This window comes from Solanum stenotomum, chromosome 1 (genome assembly GCF_019186545.1).
Source record: "Solanum stenotomum isolate F172 chromosome 1, ASM1918654v1, whole genome shotgun sequence".
NCBI classification, from domain to species: domain Eukaryota; kingdom Viridiplantae; phylum Streptophyta; class Magnoliopsida; order Solanales; family Solanaceae; genus Solanum; species Solanum stenotomum.
Genome location: NC_064282.1, coordinates 6,592,409 through 6,610,625, shown reverse-complemented (window position 1 = coordinate 6,610,625; position 18,217 = coordinate 6,592,409). Strand labels below are relative to the sequence as shown.

The following is an 18,217-nucleotide window of genomic DNA, read 5'->3' as shown; positions in this document are numbered from 1 at the left end:
ATAGAAAATATTATATAAAAGAAAGAAATATTAATAGAAAGAAATAGAAAATATTATATAAAAGAAAGAAATATTAATTAGCAAGATGGCAATTTTTGATTGGTTTGGTGGTAGTTAAGGAACCACCACTTATTAAGTATGATGATATATATTTTGGGAGTTATAATAATTATGGAAATAAAATGTAAGATTAGTTTATTTTATGTGTTATTGGCAGTTTCAAGAATATTTATTTCACTATTTGTATTTTAGTGATAAAATAAGCTATTTTATATATATATATATATATGGTAAAATAATTTATTTCGAAATAATTAATTTTGAATAACTTATTCCTAACTAAATAATCACTTAAAGCATGTTTGGATTGTCTTTTGGCTTATAACTTATAAATCAAAAGTCATAAGTTAGCTTAACTTATGACTTATTTTTATTATTTTAGATTAAAATTAAGAGCTTAAAAACATTTTTAGATTTTACTCAAACATAATAAAAGTGTTTAGAGTCTATTTTGGCTGGAAAACAATCAAAACAAGTTATTCAAATAGGCTCTAAAGATCAATTAATGTGAATATTGTGAACAAATGCTTATGTTAATCATTATTTTTCTAGGGATGTGCAAAGTTCAAACTCGATAAGTAAAAATGAACAAAGAGAATGTTTTATAAGTAAGTCAATTGTATTATCTCAAAAATATTTATAATAATCTAAACAAGTATTATGAAAATGAGGTGAATAAATTATTTTTAAAAAAATAAGTGATTTTGTAAGTAGATAAAAAATATTATTTTAAATATTTATTTATAATTTAGATAAATTGAAGTGGGAACTTCAAAATTTTCCCTTGTTTTACAAAACTTATTTGTTTATGCTAATAAGAAAAGAAAAACACTAGAATAGCATTAATATATTGCTGGAGAAATTGGATATTATTAAATTTAGTTTTGATGGATGGGGAAATTCGTAAAGTTGGTTAGCAGTTTTTTTTTTTTTTCTTTTTTTAACACGAAACATAAGCTTTAATTATTATTTCCGAAGCTTACTAGTCAATTTCCATATTTTTAGACTAGTGAGTTTCGCTTTCTTCCCTAATATGTAGTAAGAACTCAACTTTTAATCATGTTATTTTTTTACTACAAAACATTAATCATAAATTGTTTAAGTAAGAATAAAAAGATATATTTTGGTGATCAAATGGGAAGAAGAGGAGACAATGCAATAAGAATAAATATTTAAGAAAAAGTACACTTTGTTGATTAGTGATAGCCCTTTGCATTAATTATTTGGCAAATACTAAATAATTAGACAAGAAGTCAATAAAGATTTGGTGCAATGCATCTCTTAGAAAAGGTTTCAGAAACCTATATATTCTCAATCCCCATGATGTCAAGTCCTTGTGATTTAATCTATTTTTTAAAACTAAATATTGTTTTCATTATTCTAAATACTTTACTGTGGCCATATGTGTCATGATCTTCTATGAGGAAAATAAACAAAGGATATAGATAAGATTTGCTTCTACGTGCATTGCACAATAATTAAGTAAAATTGAAATATGACAAATTATTTTTTTGAGAGGGGATATTTATATATCTATCTTATCTTACTATAGAATTAGAAAAGGGAAGCTCGTGTTATGCACGGACACAATCACTATTATTTGAAATTCATAATTTTTATTTGTGATACTTTTAATTTTTTAAATATAATAATATTTGTTTTTAATGATCTAACATTGACATTAGAAATCAAGGCTATTTATGGATAAAAGATCGAGAAATTAAATAATCACATATGGTTAATTTGAGATTACAAATTTTATAAACTTTTAAAATTGGAGAAAAAAATTAAAATGGAGACAATATTTAGTTTGGTTGGTATAAACTTTTAAAATTGGAGAAAAAAAAAACTGAGACAATAATTAGTTTAAATGGAAAATTAATAGAGTAGAGTTTGGTTATGTAGTGGAATAGGTAGGTATTACTATCTAAGAAATGGAAATAAGCATACAGTAACACATAAGTAAGCAGCTTGACATATCGGTTGAAGAGGTCTCCAAATTGATGCTCCAAATCGACTTATGCTTATGCAGATTCGATCTGGAAACCTTTGGTCAAGCTACTTACTTATGTGAGAAGTACATGTTGAATTACAACTAATCTACACTATGAGAGCTCACTTTCAATGGTGGATCACAGATGCATTTAGAGAGAAAGAGAAGAAGAAGTGTTATTCATTATTGTGGAAAGCTCAAAAAGATATTACAATGTAACAGTGACTTTTATACACTGTTTATTTCCTAACCGACTAACAACTATACTAACAACTTTTCTAATTCCTCAACTGCCCCTAACTAACTTTATACACAACATTAAGTAATTCATATCTCATTAGTACACAGCTGAAGCATACATGTTGACGCTTAACTATCTGCTTATTCTTATTTCTTAAATAGTACTATCTCATATATAACTGGAAAAAAAAAAATCTTATGCTCAATTGTCTGCTTATTCTCATTTCTTAAATAGTAATATCTCATATATAACTGGTAAAAAAATAAATCTTAGTTTTAGAACTAAGCCAAGCTAGGTGATAGCACAAGGAGAAATTAAGACATACGACAGTTTCAAAAGGAAAATATAGGTAATTAGGTAATAATTAATTATTGTTTGTCTTTAATTTCTATTGCTTGTTTAAAATTTACGATACTCGTACCTTATATGACTTCGATATCATTGCTTATCCACCATATCCTTTGTACAAATTAATAAAAATTCGTAACTGGATTTATTGTTAGGTAACCATTATTATAAAATTAAAATTCAAGTATATGTTAGATTCTCTACAAAGAAACCAAAAGATAACTCCATCTTTGCCTTTGGATATATGAAGTTATTAAAAAATGTGATGCAGTTAAATTTATTATTGATATTGACCAAGCTCGTAAAGTAACTACCAGATACCACTGTAAGCTAAAATCTAATTATCGAAATGACCAAAAAAACAAAGAGGAAATCCCAAAAGCTTAATGAGTGTGCTAAGATTTGATCATGCTTCAGAGCAGTGATGATGACTGCAATAGTTCCTGACTTTGCTTAGGAAAAATGGTACTCTCTTGGAGTGTGTGAATCCTCTGTAAAAGCAATCATCTGAAATTGTTGAAACGATTTTGCAACATTGTGTGGATAATGAAATTTTACGCTTGAAAACAGAAGTGATCAAATCTGATACACAATCGTCCATCTTGATGCAAGAAGTCGTTGGAGCCGGGGCGAAAGACGGAGCCAAAACCATATCATCAACTGGGGATGGAGCTACATGAGTTGGTGATGAAGAAGCCATATGCGATGGCGGAACTGCATTATCAACAGGAGATGGAGGCAGGTGAGTTGGTGGTGATGGTTTTTTTGGGTGAGGACGCCACCACCATCCGATTGAAGGTACATGATGATGATGCCGCCATGATAGAATCGAAGAAGTGCCAAACGATTCCTTGTTGTTATCTGTTTTGGCTTCTGTTGCAGTGGCGTTAACGATGCTTATGCAAATACCCAACAACAGAAACACACAAAATAATGATCTCGACATGTTTCAGAAAAAGATCTAATAATTACGTGTAACTCCTAGAACGTTTCTGAAAAAGAAGAACAAATATGAGTTGATATAAATATACAAAAGAATATAAGCTACGGCAGCACTAATTCCTAATCCCTTTAAACTTGGATCATCTATTTCTACCCAAATTCTGATTCTATGTGACACTTAATTTGAGTAATATAATCCGAAATTGGGTAGAAGTAGATGCTCAAGTTTAAAGGGATTGGGTGGGATTCGGAATTAGTACCGACGTAGCTGAAATTATTTGTCTATATATATCTACTCATATTTGTTCCTTCTCAAGTAATTATTCAGCCTTCTTTCTGAAACATTCTCAGAGTCAGCGATACTGTAACATGTCGAGATCAAGTGGCACATTATTATGTGTGTTTCTCTTGTTGGGTATTTGCATAACCATCGTTAACGCCACTGCAACAGAAGCCAAAACAGATAACAACAAGGAATCGTTTGGTACTTCTTCGATTCTATCCTGGTGGCGATATCATCATCATGTACCTTCATTCGGATGGTGGCGTCGTCACCAGAAAAAAACATCACCACCAACTCACGTGACTCCATCTCCATCTCCTGTTGATAATGCGGTTCTGCCATCGCACATGGCTTCTTCATCAACTCATGCGGCTCCATCCCCAGTTGATGATGTGGTTTCACCACCGCACTTGGCTCCGTCTTTGTCCCCGGCTCCAACCACTTCTTGCATCAAGATGGACGATTGTGTATCAGATTTGATCACTTCTGTTTTCAAGTGTAAAATTTCATTATCCACACAATGTTGCAAAGCTGTTTCAACAATTTCAGATGATTGCTTTTATAGAGGGTTCGTGCACTTACCCTTTTTCCTAAGCAAAGTCAGGAACTATTGTAGTCATCATCAAGGCTGAAGCATGATCAAAACTTAGCAAGACAATAGGATAATACAACTTTTTCTTCTTTTTTTTGGTCATTTAACTTACTTTATATAGGATTCCATCCCCTTAAGGGGGTGGCAATTAAATTCTTTCGATTAAATTCCTTATTAGTTCAATTGGATCTTTTATCTCTATTTTACAATTTAATTACTTGCTCTCTCCGTCTCCATGCATATTATTTATCCATGTTTGACTTGACACAACCTTTATACTTATGGTAGACATATCAATCAACTTTGCCTTGATCCCGATTAAAGTTGAATACAATTATATGAATCTTCTGCAATTATTTCTCTCTATTCGACCTCAACATGACTTACCATGACATTTTTACACTAGCTATCAACCTGTCACAGTTGTTCTTTCTATCCGGACTGGGGAGAGCAAACATAAATGGAATTACAATACATCATCAAAGTGACAACCTAGAACAAGACTCTGTCGACCTCTGATTTGATGCACTTCTAGATCTTTTTGAATAATTTTTATGGTTCTGAACATTAAATTTCTTTGTTATGGCTGCAAATTGTATCTGATTATCAGGCAAAAGCATTTTCCATTGTCTTGATTTATTTTATATTTTTTGTTTAGACCCGATACTTGAGGACCCAGACACGCATTACATCAGTGGCAGCATAGACTATATGGATTCCATTAATAGGGACACATTCATTCTTCAGGAGTTTTAAAAAGATGGCGAAAATTTGTGGGTATGCATCTGATTCAATAACTTTTTGGCACAAGTGTGGAAAGTCAGTCTGGTAAAATATGGAGATTGATTTCTACAAGAGTCTTAAGCCTGTCCAGTTAGTAAAAAATTCGAAAAGACAAGGTGAATGAGATATACTTTGAGCACCTGGATTCTTATTTTAAAATGAACAATGGGGATACACAAAAGTCAAACAATATGACAGAGAACAACTTGCACATGAAAATTCATCTGATAACGATTTTGGTGAGGATTTTTAGTGACTTGGAGGCTGATTTATCTGATGTCGAGTTAGTCAATAACCATGGAAAGGGAAAACAAAGCATTATGAGTGAAACAGAGCTTCTTAGTGTTGAAATAAAGAGAAATAAGGCAGCTGTACTGTATAGGGGGATTCTGATTGTTGTGATGAAGTTACACGATTTGCACAGAGTACTACCAGAAAGATTTATATAATCAAATCCTAAGTCCTAACTATATTTGAGGATGAAGTGTAGTTTGATGAGTTTATCGTGAATAAGTAAAAGGTTGTGTGCCATAGCTAATATTATCAGTATAGGAGGATCAATATAAATTCAGAGAATGCTTCGCGTTATTATTACACAAAAGGTTAAGTCAACTAGCAGTACAAATATTTTGATTAGATGAGATTAAATTAGAACAAGGTACAGGCCAGGAACATAAAGTTTCAATCATATTTCCAAGCCAGTAGAGCCAATCAACTTGGTAAGGCCGAAGGTAATGGCCATAGCCATCCATCCACCAATTAAAACTCTGGCACAAGAATTCACCATAGGACTTCTGCCCAAGAAAGCACCAATTCCTCCAAATACTAACAATGCCAAGCTCACCGCTGCCACGATCACAGCAAGCCTCAACTTATGATTTGCTATGAATGCGGCAGCAAGAATTGGCACAATGGCACCCAATGAGAATGCAACACTCGAGGCTACTGCCGCCTGAAATGGATTTGGCAGCTGTTCCGTGTTTCCTTCTCCATCTTCTTGATGTTCTCGGTTCTGTCCTCCTGTTTCTTTGTCTCTCTTCATTTGAGCACGCTCTATGTCTAGTTGAGAGTACACAGAGACAAACTCTCCTATAGCCATGCTACAAGCACCAGCAAATAACCCTGCAAAGCCTGTAAGAATCATGGTTTTAACGTTTTCTTGGACAGCTCCGACCCCCATCATCAAGGATGCAATTGAGACTAATCCGTCATTTGCTCCTAACACAGCGGCTCGGAGCCACTGTGCTCTTTGAGAGTAGTCAAAATCCTCTTCAGGGGCATGATTTTCTTTAGGAATGGTAACTTGGACATGGTTTTGAGCAGCCATGATGAAAAGTTACAACTTGTAAGGAAATGTCAGCTAATGAAGGATTGTTTTCTTTTTGAATTGGTGTTTAATGAAGACTGTCTTTGTTATTTATAGAGTTAAAACTTCATTTTTAAGAGTTTCAAAAAAATGTCTTACCATATAATATCAAACTTTTTAAATGCCTTTATAAAATCACTGAAGTACTACTACTACTACTATTTTACTACTTCTTTTGTGTGTGCAGTGTGTATGTGTTGTGTACTTCAAAATGACCTAATTTTTGAAGCTTAGAGGATTCAGATTGCTTTTTGATTCCTTTGGAGAAGGAGCTTGTGAGGATGGATTGCTGCATAGGAAAGCACTTGCTAGAATTGAGATACTTGTTAGTGTAAAATAAAACTCAGTGGAGTGTGCTTTAGGCACTAAGGTTAACACAAAATATATATAGAGTATACCATGACCACAAGCCCTTCAATTATTTAATCATTTATTTTTATCCAAAATAAAGATGAAATTACTTTCTCTAGACCATATTATAGCTTTTATGGCGCTCTTTCTTTTATCTATGCATTTAAAAGCCTTGCACATATCTAATTTGTCTATTTTTGACCGACCACAAAAAGGCTTTAATGAACACCAAGTATAACAGATTTCTCATCACAAAAATGACGAACATTAATTACTTGTTATAATCTACTATTTAGGATTATGGGGGACAAAAAGGCTGCAGAACGCAAATAAGTCTTCTTATATAATTTATATGTTGGGATCGAATAGAGAGGAATAGTTGCAAAGGATTCATATAACCGTCCTCACTTTTTTTGGAACCAAGGCATAGTTGATTGATACATCCACCATATTATGAATAAGTAAAATATGGAGAAATAAATATGCACGGAAAGAATAGTAATTAAATTGTAAAAAAGAGATGAACAAAGAATCTAAGGAGAAGTTCATAAAAAGTAATACTACTAACTACCAATTACCCCTTTAAGCAAAGCTAAAATCTAAATGACCAAAAAAAGCAAAGAGTAATGAGTGTGCTAAGAGTTGATCAATGCTTAATTCACCCTTGATGATGACCACGATAGTTTCTAACTTTGCTTAGGAAAGAGGGTACAAAACAACTTTGCAGCATTGTGTGGATAATGAAATTCTATGCTTGTAACAGAAGTGATCAACTCTGATTGACAATCGTCGATCTTGATGTAAGAAGTCATCGGAGCCGGGGCAAAGACGGAGCCCTGTGCAATGATGAAACCACATCATCAACTGGGAATGGAGCCACCTGAGTTGGTAAAACCGCATTATCAACGGGAGATGGAGATGGAGCCACGTGAGTTGGTGGTGATGGTTTTTTTGGGTAACGATGCCATCATCCAATTGAAAGTACATGATGAGGCCACCATCGGCGCCAAGCTAAAATCGAAGAAGTACCAAACAACTCCTTGCAATTTTCTGTTTTTGGTTCCGTTGCAGCTGCAGTAACAATGCCTATGCAAATACCCAACAAGAGAAACACAGAATAACGTGCCACTTGATCTCGACATGTTTTAGAAAAATATCAAATAAATCTGTGATTATGAGAAGGAACAAATATGAGTTGTATAAATACACACAGAATCTAACCCAAGGCCTATAAACTTCGAACATCTAATTCTATCCAAATTCTGATTATAAGTCACAACTCACATGCACTTTGAATAATTTATAATTCAAGACTTCTAAACAACTCTACTGCAATCAAACAATAACTCCTCCTCGTCACTTGAGACAAGCGCCAAAACAATAAAAGCAAAAAAGAAGTTTAAAAAAAAACTGAGAATGGTTTTAACTACTGGGTTGCATGACAGGGGCTTCTTCGAACAAAAACGGTGAAGTACTAAAATCAGGGATGCTCTTCTATGAGTTATTGAATAGGATGATATTGCTCTGATACACGTTTTGGAGGCAATTTGCGCAGAATAAAAAGCACCAAAATAGAAGGCAAGATCTCCACCACCTGCATAAAATATACAAAATAGATGGATCATTTTGTGAAAGATCTTTTGTGACGACTATAAAAAACGTCAAGGGAGCTTGAAAATTATGAGATGGTCACAGATAAATAAAAGATTAAATAAACCTTAGCATAATATTCGAAAATGGGACAATAGGCTTGTAAGTGATTAACCAGCTATTGAGTATTAAAATTAACTCAAATTATTACCATGTAATAGAAGAGAATGAGAACTGGATGGTCAATGACATCAACATCAGCTTTTCCGTTAAAAGCAGAAATAGCAACCTGCAAGAAGGAAATGAATATTCTTAATCATGCTAACTAGGGTCAAACATCCCTACCTCGGATATAGTGGAAACTTACCATAACACATCTGATCATGAAACAAATGCAGCAAATACCAGTCACGAAACCAACCTGCCAAAAGCAGAGCACATATCATTTTACAGGAATTATGTCTTTCCTTCATAATTAATTTTCCTTTATGATTATACCAAACCACATTGAATAACTTTTCGACTTTATTCTTTCAAGTATAAAATTGTTTGGATAAGGAAGAAAGATCTGCCCCAGCAATAGATCCTCCCTAGTCCAATCAGAATCTTCCTAACTCACAGGATATAGAACACAGGATCATGTACCCGACCACCAACTAATTTAGAATTGAGGCACAATTGATTGATTGACTAATATTAATATCATAAATCCTCATTTATTTAATATACTTAGATAAAGGCGGGTATTCGTGGACTATTTCACATGTATCCTTTAATAAGTATAGATACATTACATCATAACTCTACACTAAAGATTAGACAAATTGTTTGTGGTAAATCCTTTAGTTGTATTCTTATATATTGGAAAATAGAATCTTCCTTTCTTTCTTTATTTGTTTTTGATTATTCAGATTATATCACCTATTATCAACGCTATTAGCCTATCAAGAAAAAAAGGATCAGGCTAGGAACTCGATTTCTAGTAGTTCATTGGTGAAGACACTATTATGAGGTTGGGCATAACTGGTAGCACTTTACACCAAAAAGACTTCAACAAGATGCATTTGTTTCTGAGGCATAAACAAGCACCAAAATGAAATGTAGCCTTGCTTCTGATAGAAGCAGTGTACATGGCAAGATAATGATTGAAATGAAGAGGAAGGCAGCTATTTCATGTGCAAACCTCATGAAGCTTCTTTTGACGGCCTCTAGATTCAATAGGGAAGCGCCGAAGCATTGCGAACAACCTTGAGAGAGATTAAAAAGGAAAAGAAAGGATCAATTTCATGAATCATGGATATAGAGAAGTGAATATGGTCTCTTTTACAATACTGGAGAACCAATTACCTTCCACCATACATGACAAATCCCAGCGCAGCAGTAAATGAAATAACTGCAGAAAGGGCAAAATCAGGTTTTTTAAAACTGTGATAGTAGACTAAAATGGCCTAGTAACATTTGCAGATAGAGCACTGACCTGCGAAAAAAAGTTTAGCAGTTTCAACACCAGCCGAAACTGGGCCAACACTAATGAAGATCCATATGCATATCTGCAGTCATATCATGGTTACATAAATAGGAGGAAACTCCCAGAGAGGCTTTTGTTGCTTATGCATGGACATACTTTACTGTGAAGTGAATAGAACTCTGATGAACTACCTGTATAAAATATACGACTGCATTAACTGCATAATATGCAGGTCGAAGTTTATCAATTGGAAGGTTTCTTGCCTGTGAAAATAATAAGCAATGAGTAAGACTTGATCCATGATGAAAATATTTAAAATAGGTAGTGATTCTTCCGTGAGGAAATAATTGACCAACAATCCAACATGATTCCCTTGAAAATATCTTGTCTAGAGTAGTTTGTTAAAGACCTTTGAGAACCAAATAGCATTACCTGATGGAATATTTCAGCCCAAAACAGAACTAATAGTGTGTATGTGGAGAAGAATAGAAGACCAGGGAGATCCAGAAGCATCATCTCAAGTGCCTGTTTAAATGTTGATTGGTGTTAGCTAAGCAGACAAATCACAATGCCATAATGACTGTTCTTTAAGGAAAATTTGAAATTAAATTTGGACCCCAGTTCTGATGCATGGGATGTTTACAATAAAAGCAAAACTGTTCTAATATGTATCCTGCAATCAAATTCAGTGAGAGTTGGAAACATTTGGTCTATTAAGATCAGTATGGGTTCATACCAACTATGAAGTAGCGGAATAAAGAGAGAGACAAATAAAAGGGGAGAGTAGTAGAATCGGGTGATTGACTATTTGTGCATAGCTCACGAAATGGTCCAAACAGACAGCAATAGTAGAACGTGCAAAATGAGAGCCTAAATATCAAGTAAAGTCCATACATTATACATTAAACTCACAGGCTCGCAGCAACTGACACAGTTCTCTATTATGGTGATGAGTTGATGCTAAAAAAGGATAAATTGTTCAGGTTCAAAGATTCGCAATAATTGTTTCATCAACATTAAACAAATGCTACTTAAATGGTGACGTTCATGAGTTAAAATTCCTTTGCTTGCAGTGTAGTTCCCTGGAAAGTTCATTCTAGAAGTTTTAGGAGTTAATAGTCTACTTCGCAAATTATTCGCCAGCAGTGCCGGGAAACTGAAATTGTCCTATAGGAATCAGAATGGTTGAGTAAAGGGAAAGAAGAGACTTACTTTTGATTTAAGATTGAACACACCGCTGTAGAACCCAAATAAAATTGCTCTCACTGCCAACAATCATTTGGTTATGAGCATTAAAATAACTTGATACGAACAGTTTCTAGAAGAACATTGAGAAATTAAAGTAAATCTTACATCCAAAGACAACAAAATTCATCAAGTGAAAAACCTTTTGTGTTGTCCAACCAATTCCTGAAAGACGCAATTGGATGCGGATGAGTTGTACCTGTAATACAAAACACATGGAAGCATGTTGAGATGAAAAACTCCGAGAAGTTGGCACATGCCTCATCAAGACAAGCTAGCAGGAATGCTGATGGAAATTTGGATAAATTTAATTATTTTTTTTCCAAATCTCACTGTAGTAATTAAAAAAAATGCAGTGCCATCATTACTTTACCAATATCCAGACCATTAAAATAGTAACAATCCAAGTTACCGATAACCAAATGTTATCCCTTATGTACCCCGTGGACTGCTGAATAACATGACATACAAACAGACACACAAACAGCTTGAATGGGAAAGCATAAAACAATAACTAAAAATCACATGCAAAAGATAAGGAGAAATAAAATTTGGCGGGCAGATCTTTTAATACGCTCCTCTCTTTTTTTCTTCTTTTGGAAGCCCTATTTACTTTCCATTTGATTAAATTATCCATTGAAAATAAATAAGGAAATGTGCAATTTTTTTGTTTCGATCCTGGAAATGTGTTTATCACTCCATAGTCCACTTGCACGAGTCAATTTTGAAAATGTTTTGTATTAACAAGTCTATCTTGCTTACATGTTTTCATTTACTTTAAGCTCATTTTCCATGCCTCTTGGACCTCTTGAGGAAATCTGCTGCAAAGAGTACAGAAAGAAGAGTCGCAGACTGAAAGTCTGAAAGAATGTGACCTTTTTTATGTTGTGCTGTCAATGCAGAGTCTAAGTTGCTTATTCATTTCAGGCTAGGCACGAATTCTCAGTTAAGTTGAATTCGTCCTATTTGAGATTTGAGAATGTACTTCCTGCTTAGGTAAAGACATCGAGTTAAAGGGGGACTAGCAACCATTTACCTCAAAACCACTTTAGAATTGTAGCTTGACAATTCATATATAAAACCTACGCAATCGGTAATCAAATATCAACCTTCCATTTGGTAAGGGTGATTAGTAGGAAACTAAGAGCTATGTTGCTCGGACTCTCCAAAAATGTTTCTGCACCCGTGTCACCTGTCGGATTCCCCAAAAATGACTACTTACAAAGTATCCACCATGCACTCATTGACATTTTTGAAGAGTCCAAACAATATAGACTAAGAGTGTTCTGACATCTGCAAAATGTACCTTGAACGTACTCCTGGGTTTCCTCATCTGCCAACTCATTTACAACCCAGCAGTAAAAACTCTAGTGTCATGTCTAACTGTCAAGGTTTCCAGGCTTCATCTCAAGTCCAAAGCAATGGCATTAAAGCTGTCACTAACAATAATTGTGGCAAAAGAAATGTTGCTAAATTAACAAGAAAACAATAAATCTACCTCCATGCCCATATGAGCCCCTTCTTTGGCTGGGGTTAGAAGGAAGAAGATTAGGGTGAGTGTGGTAAATTTACCCCTTTTCCGATCTCCATCTTCTGCCACTCTTAACTACCCCAACATGACTATGAAATACATCCTCCGTCTCCAAAAGGATGGGCTATTACTTTTTGGGACAACTCCCAACGGCATATTATATAATATTTTTTATTCATTGTTCCGTGTAATGAAATCTGCATGGGAGCACCTAGCGAATTTTGGTCTAGTCCAAGGGTCAGGATTATCAAGGCTCTACATATAGACCATAACAGTAGTAGTTATTACTAAATGTGTCTACATTGTTTCTGAATAAGAATATGAATTATTGATTTAAAATGTAAAAATTTTGTTTTGACCCTACCTCATTCAATTTATAAGGCACAATATACATGGGTCAACCAAGCATCCACGGTTCAGCGAAACATGACCACCTCATCTAAAAGAAATGTGAACAGACTTATGTTATTAATTATCGCTTACAGCGATGGAGCGATGGAAAACAAGGCATCGCTCTAATTTCTGAAGCAATGCAAATTCAAAGAAATGTGCACTTTGAAACTGAGGGACAAAGTAATCAAGCGATAAATAGTAGCTTCTTCGAATTTGACAAGTGTGATAGAATCAACCAAGGCTTTCTTAGTGAATATGAACACAAGCTCAATTAAGTACAAGGTGACATAGGCCTATGGTATGCACTCAACATTATCCTTATCCAAATATTCTCACCATTGGTCACTGTCACGCCTTCTCCATCTGCTACCCAAATGATCCCTTTGCTAAAAGAAGTCAATGTCTCAACCTGAAGGTACCATTTGGTTGTCATGAAATGATTAGGAAAAGAAATGCACTGAAGAGTTAATTTTCTTGCTTTTTTGTGCATTTGATAAGGAGGGAGTATTTTAGGAAAAGCCATTTAAAATTTTCCAAGATAAAAACGTAGCAAAAATGTATAAAGCTGATGGAAATGATTTATTCTTGAGTTGAACTCTCATTTCCCTTTCAAACAAGAAAATAATCTCCTTTTCCATCACTAGAATTTTAACAAAGCACATGAATCCGAATAATCTAAGGTTTGAATAGTCATCACTTTGAAAGAGAGTTAAACACCCAAAGATAACATGTAAAGGAAATCACTTGCCAATAAATAGGAGCTATCCTCTTCTTACACAGATAAGCAGCCATCATTAAATTGGCTTTACTAGGGATCCTATAATAGGCAACTTCCATTCCCAGTAGAAGTCCTCGAGCAACTTCACTAATACTACTGTAATAAATGAGGGGAAGATCTGACATTTTACATGTTAGTATAAGGAAGGCGCAAGCTAGCGCCCCAACCTAGCTTTCCACCTCCATCTCGTCATGCTGCTTGATACAACATGCAGTCGTCCTAAGCAAGCAGGATGTATGGTATAGCCTATAGGGGCCCCTTTTCATCTCCCTTAAAAGTAGTCCTTTATGGAATAGAATTTTTGTAATATACCACAACTCATTCTCGGGCATAGCTGTTTCCTGCCATTTTATCAACAAATGGAGTACTAATGGACGTCCTAGACCTAAGAACTAGGGCTAGGGGCATACAAAAAGAACTAATGATAGATGGACCCCAATTCCACTCATAGATAGGGTTTTAAAACGAATTTAATGAGGGATTCAGCATTAAACACTAAAGCAGTTCATCAACTTGCATTTAGGATCAATCTAATAAGATCCAGATGATAGAGAATAAATCATAAATGTGATGCAAAATTACCATGAAATTTAACCTAATTAAGAAAAAAAAAATAGTGTACCAGGGCAATAATTGAGACAAATGCATAGGCGGCACAGAGAGAATAAAAGATGGCTTGTTTCTCATAGGAGACCTCCATCATTCCATTGAACCAATCAAAGATGGGGGGAATTCCTGCTGTTCCATTATCGTAACCTTTTGCCAATTGAAGAACAAAGCTTGTAGATTTTACCATAGCTGCTACGTCAAACAAAAATGGCGATTTACAGATGAAGAAAAATGTAGAGAGTGAAGTGATCGGTAGTATAGGATGTTTGTTCAAATAGAGTGAAGAAGGAGAAGAGTGTGGTGGAGGGTTTGGAGGAGCCGCACGTGGATGAAGGAGGAAGGGGGACAAATGTACAAAACTCGTGGGAAGTGACTAGTTTTTAGTCTCTACTATCTGCATATTGTTATGATCTAGTATTTCTATTTGACCAAATTATTAAAATTAATTTATTTCAAAAGTGTTTTTGGTGGAAAGTAATTTTTGTTTAACAATTCATTTCAAAAATAATTTATGAATAATAAATAGTAAAATTTGATTATAGGTTAATTTTAAATTAGCATTTTATTGAATAAATCTACACAAAATTTTAGTTTAAAATTCAAATCATGATTTTAAATCTCAAACTTTCCAACAATTTTGAATTTAAAATATAAATCTTGAATAATATTTTAAATTTTACAAAAAACAAAAAAAAGCGCTTGTGATCTGAAGAAATTATTTGTATTATGACATGTGAGAGGATTTTATCAAGAATAGCTAGCTACTATTATTATTGATTTATTAACATGTATATTTTTGTAAACTTATGTATTTGAAAGTTTATAATAACATTTAATCGCAAATATATATTTATAAAAGAAATTAGGAGATATGTGACTTTATTAATTCAGTGTTATATGATATTTTGATACCTTGTTTATAAATTATAAACATAAGGGGAAGAATGAGGTCTGTTATCATAATCCCGGAGTTGACTTTGAACTCAGGATGGGGAAACATAGCAGACAAAATGGGGAGATTCCTTTCTATGACTAGAAAGGAGGTGGAAAGTACAAAGCAGAGGTTGGTAGACAACAATTATCCCTTTGCAGAGGCAGTGAGGAGCATTAAATGGTCTAATAAAAAAGGGGACGGAGTTAATGCCCAAGCAACATTAATGAAGGAAGAAGGAATCATTTGCATTAATGAATCTTCAAACACCCACAGTGAAGTTTTGCAGAGAAGTCTAGTTGGAGATTTTGAAGGAAGGAATAATGTACTGCCAAACCTAGCAGAGGTGAGAAGCTGGGCAAACAAGTTTTGGAGACAAAGCCATAGGCTAAACATTTACGAAATGGGAGCTGGAAAATTCTTGTTTGAGTTTGCGATGGAAACCACGGTAGAACAGGTGCTTGCAGGTGAGTGGATTTGGAACAACTCAAGGGTCCGGTTAGAGTGGTGGTCCCCAACTTTAGCGGCCACAGATATGGAGAATAAACCAACAGCGATCTGGACCAAGATTGTAGGCCTTCCTCTACATCTCTGGTCAGAGACTGTTTTCAAGGCCATCGGAGATCTCTGTGGAGGTTGGATCGAAACTGAGGAAGAGACACAACTACGGAATCATCTCAAATGGGCTCGAATCAAAGTAAAAGGCGATGGGTCAAAGATCCCGAAGGAGGTGACCATTATCAATGCTGGAATCTCTTTTTCCATGCAACTGTGGACAGAAATTCCGCGAGGTTCACCATCGTAGAAGAGGGAAAGGAGAAGCCCGTTATCCAGCAGTTATCGAGGATTTACCCAGAGGATAAAAGAGAGGAAAGTTGTGGTGTCAGCAGGAGACCACGTGGGGAGGTGTTAAAAAGGAATTTTGTTGGACCCACTTTGAATTCAAAAAATATGGGCCAGAAACCCTCAAACGCAGGCCCAATAGTCCAAAAGCATACAGACATTACAAATCTTCCTGTGAGTTCAAAAAGGCCCATGAACTCTAATGAACCATCACGTGACAATCACATGGCAGAAAACAAAGGCCTCACAGAAATAAAAGACCTGGCAGCTAAATTTCTAGAAGCCTTCAGGAACTGGAAAACAAACACGGCGAAAGAAACAAGCATGGCGACGCAAGTCGATGGAGGAGAGAGAAATTCATCTTGCATCCAAACAGAACCGGGTATGATTGGTTCACAACAAACTTCTCATGAAAAAGCAGGAGGGGAGACAAACGATACACAATCAACAGAGCAAGACATGCAACTTCAACATATTCATGATGCAGAACCAGTCAACTTTCAACTTCCAAATTCCCAAGAAGATTACGAAACAGAAGCTTCAAATTGGGTGAATTCTCATATCCTAGATTTGAGCAACACATATGGGGTGGCCTTCGAAGGATTTGAAAGAGAAACCATAGCTTTGTTGATGAAGATTGATGAGAGGAAAATACAACTTGATAAGAAGGGGAAGGGTGAGGCAGTCTCTACTCCAAAGAGCAGAGGTATTGGAAAGAATGAACTGAAAAACTTAAAATCCAGCCTAAATGAAGAGGTGGAAGGAAGCAGAAGTAGAGGGAGGAATCTAAGCCTAACTTATAAATGAAAGTTAACTTGATTACACAGAACGTAAGGGGGCTGAACAATCAGAATAAGAGAACTATGGTGAAGAGTCTAATGAAAAAGTGGAAGGCAGATGTTTATTGTATACAGGAAACAAAGATTAGCAAGGACTTAAAAGCAATGGCCAAACAGCTATGGTCATGTAGGTGGATGAAATGCGGCTACTTGGAAGCTGAAGGCAGTTGTGGGGGGATCTTGCTGCTGTGGGATAGTAGAATCTGGAGTGGGACCCTTGTTGAAACTGGTCAATACTCCATTACTTATGAGTTTGTATCAACTCAAAAAATTTTCACCTGGTACCTCACTGGAGTGTATGCTCCTCATACCAGAGATGAGAAGTTGATATGCTGGGAAGAATTGGCTGCAGTCAGGACTTTATGTGAAGGTCTATGGATTACATGTGGAGATTTCAATACCAATAGAACTATGGGAGAAAGAAGAGGATGTAACAGAATCTCTTATGTTATGTCTGACTTCTCAAGGTGGATAGAGGAGATGGAGCTACATGATCCTCATTTAAATGGTGGAAAGTTCTCCTGGTTTAGAGGCATCAATCATCCTAGTGCAGCTAGACTAGACAGATTCTTGTACTCGATGGAATGGGAAGAAAAATTCAAAAACATCAGGCAAAAGTTACTACCTAGAGTGCTATCTGACCCTGTCCTATCTTGTTAGAAAGTGGTAACTGGGAGCAGAAAAGATCAAACTTTAAGTTTGAGAATTGGTGGCTAAAGGTGGAGGGTTTCACCAACTTGATTCAAAGTTGGTGGAATGAATTTCTAGTGGAAGGTTGTCCTGATTACATATTGAATATTAAACTAAGAATGCTAAAGCAGAAACTCAAGGAGTGGAGCAAGTCAAATTTTGGGGAGCTCACTAGTAAGAAAAATAGCTTACTTGAGGAATTTGCAGAAATTGATTTGATACAAGAAACCAGGGAATTGACTGAAGATGAAGTGATAATAAGAGCCACCATAGTAGTGGAGCTGGAAGAGTTGACAAAAGATGAAGAATCGAAATGGAGACAAAAATCAAGGGTTTTATAG

At 35.2% G+C, this 18,217-nt stretch overlaps 3 protein-coding genes and 1 pseudogene across 3 annotated transcripts; 1 reads left to right on the top strand and 3 right to left on the bottom strand.

The window, feature by feature from the left end:
- Nucleotides 1-3,048: 3,048 nt before the first annotated feature.
- Nucleotides 3,049-8,101, bottom strand: LOC125853407 (uncharacterized; annotated as a pseudogene).
- LOC125853771 (vacuolar iron transporter homolog 4-like) lies at nt 5,862-6,569 on the bottom strand. The gene has a single exon (XM_049533514.1). The coding sequence runs from the start codon at nt 6,567-6,569 to the stop codon at nt 5,928-5,930; it is 642 nt and encodes a 213-aa protein (XP_049389471.1). The 3' UTR covers nt 5,862-5,927.
- A 30-nt stretch (nt 8,102-8,131) lies between the features above and the next one.
- On the bottom strand, nt 8,132-14,930 carry LOC125853769 (tobamovirus multiplication protein 1-like). The gene is made up of 11 exons (XM_049533512.1): nt 14,587-14,930; nt 11,371-11,461; nt 11,230-11,282; nt 10,450-10,542; nt 10,209-10,280; nt 10,027-10,099; nt 9,897-9,942; nt 9,733-9,796; nt 8,917-8,970; nt 8,761-8,838; nt 8,132-8,553 (listed from the first exon to the last, which is right to left on the bottom strand). Exons 1-11 carry the CDS (start codon nt 14,758-14,760, stop codon nt 8,461-8,463), a joined length of 891 nt encoding a protein of 296 aa, XP_049389469.1. The 5' UTR covers nt 14,761-14,930; the 3' UTR covers nt 8,132-8,460.
- Nucleotides 14,931-17,210: 2,280 nt separating this feature from the next.
- On the top strand, nt 17,211-18,217 carry LOC125853400 (uncharacterized). Its single transcript, XM_049533081.1, has 2 exons — nt 17,211-17,733; nt 17,847-18,217. The coding sequence occupies exons 1-2, from the start codon at nt 17,211-17,213 to the stop codon at nt 18,215-18,217; spliced, it is 894 nt and encodes a 297-aa protein (XP_049389038.1).

Bases quoted from the DNA above. Each gene is read 5' to 3' on its own strand.
- LOC125853771 (XM_049533514.1), bottom strand. From the start codon at position 6,569: ATGGCTGCTCAAAACCATGTCCAAGTTACCATTCCTAAAGAAAATCAT.
- LOC125853769 (XM_049533512.1), bottom strand. From the start codon at position 14,760: ATGGTAAAATCTACAAGCTTTGTTCTTCAATTGGCAAAAGGTTACGAT. The intron at 10,281-10,449 runs GTAATGCTATTT...TTATTTTCACAG, and splicing joins GGGCTGAAATATTCCATCAG to GCAAGAAACCTTCCAATTGA. The intron at 9,797-9,896 runs GTAATTGGTTCT...ATCTCTCTCAAG, and splicing joins TTTGTCATGTATGGTGGAAG to GTTGTTCGCAATGCTTCGGC.
- LOC125853400 (XM_049533081.1), top strand. From the start codon at position 17,211: ATGGTGAAGAGTCTAATGAAAAAGTGGAAGGCAGATGTTTATTGTATA. The intron at 17,734-17,846 runs GTGCAGCTAGAC...CTATCTTGTTAG, and splicing joins TAGAGGCATCAATCATCCTA to AAAGTGGTAACTGGGAGCAG.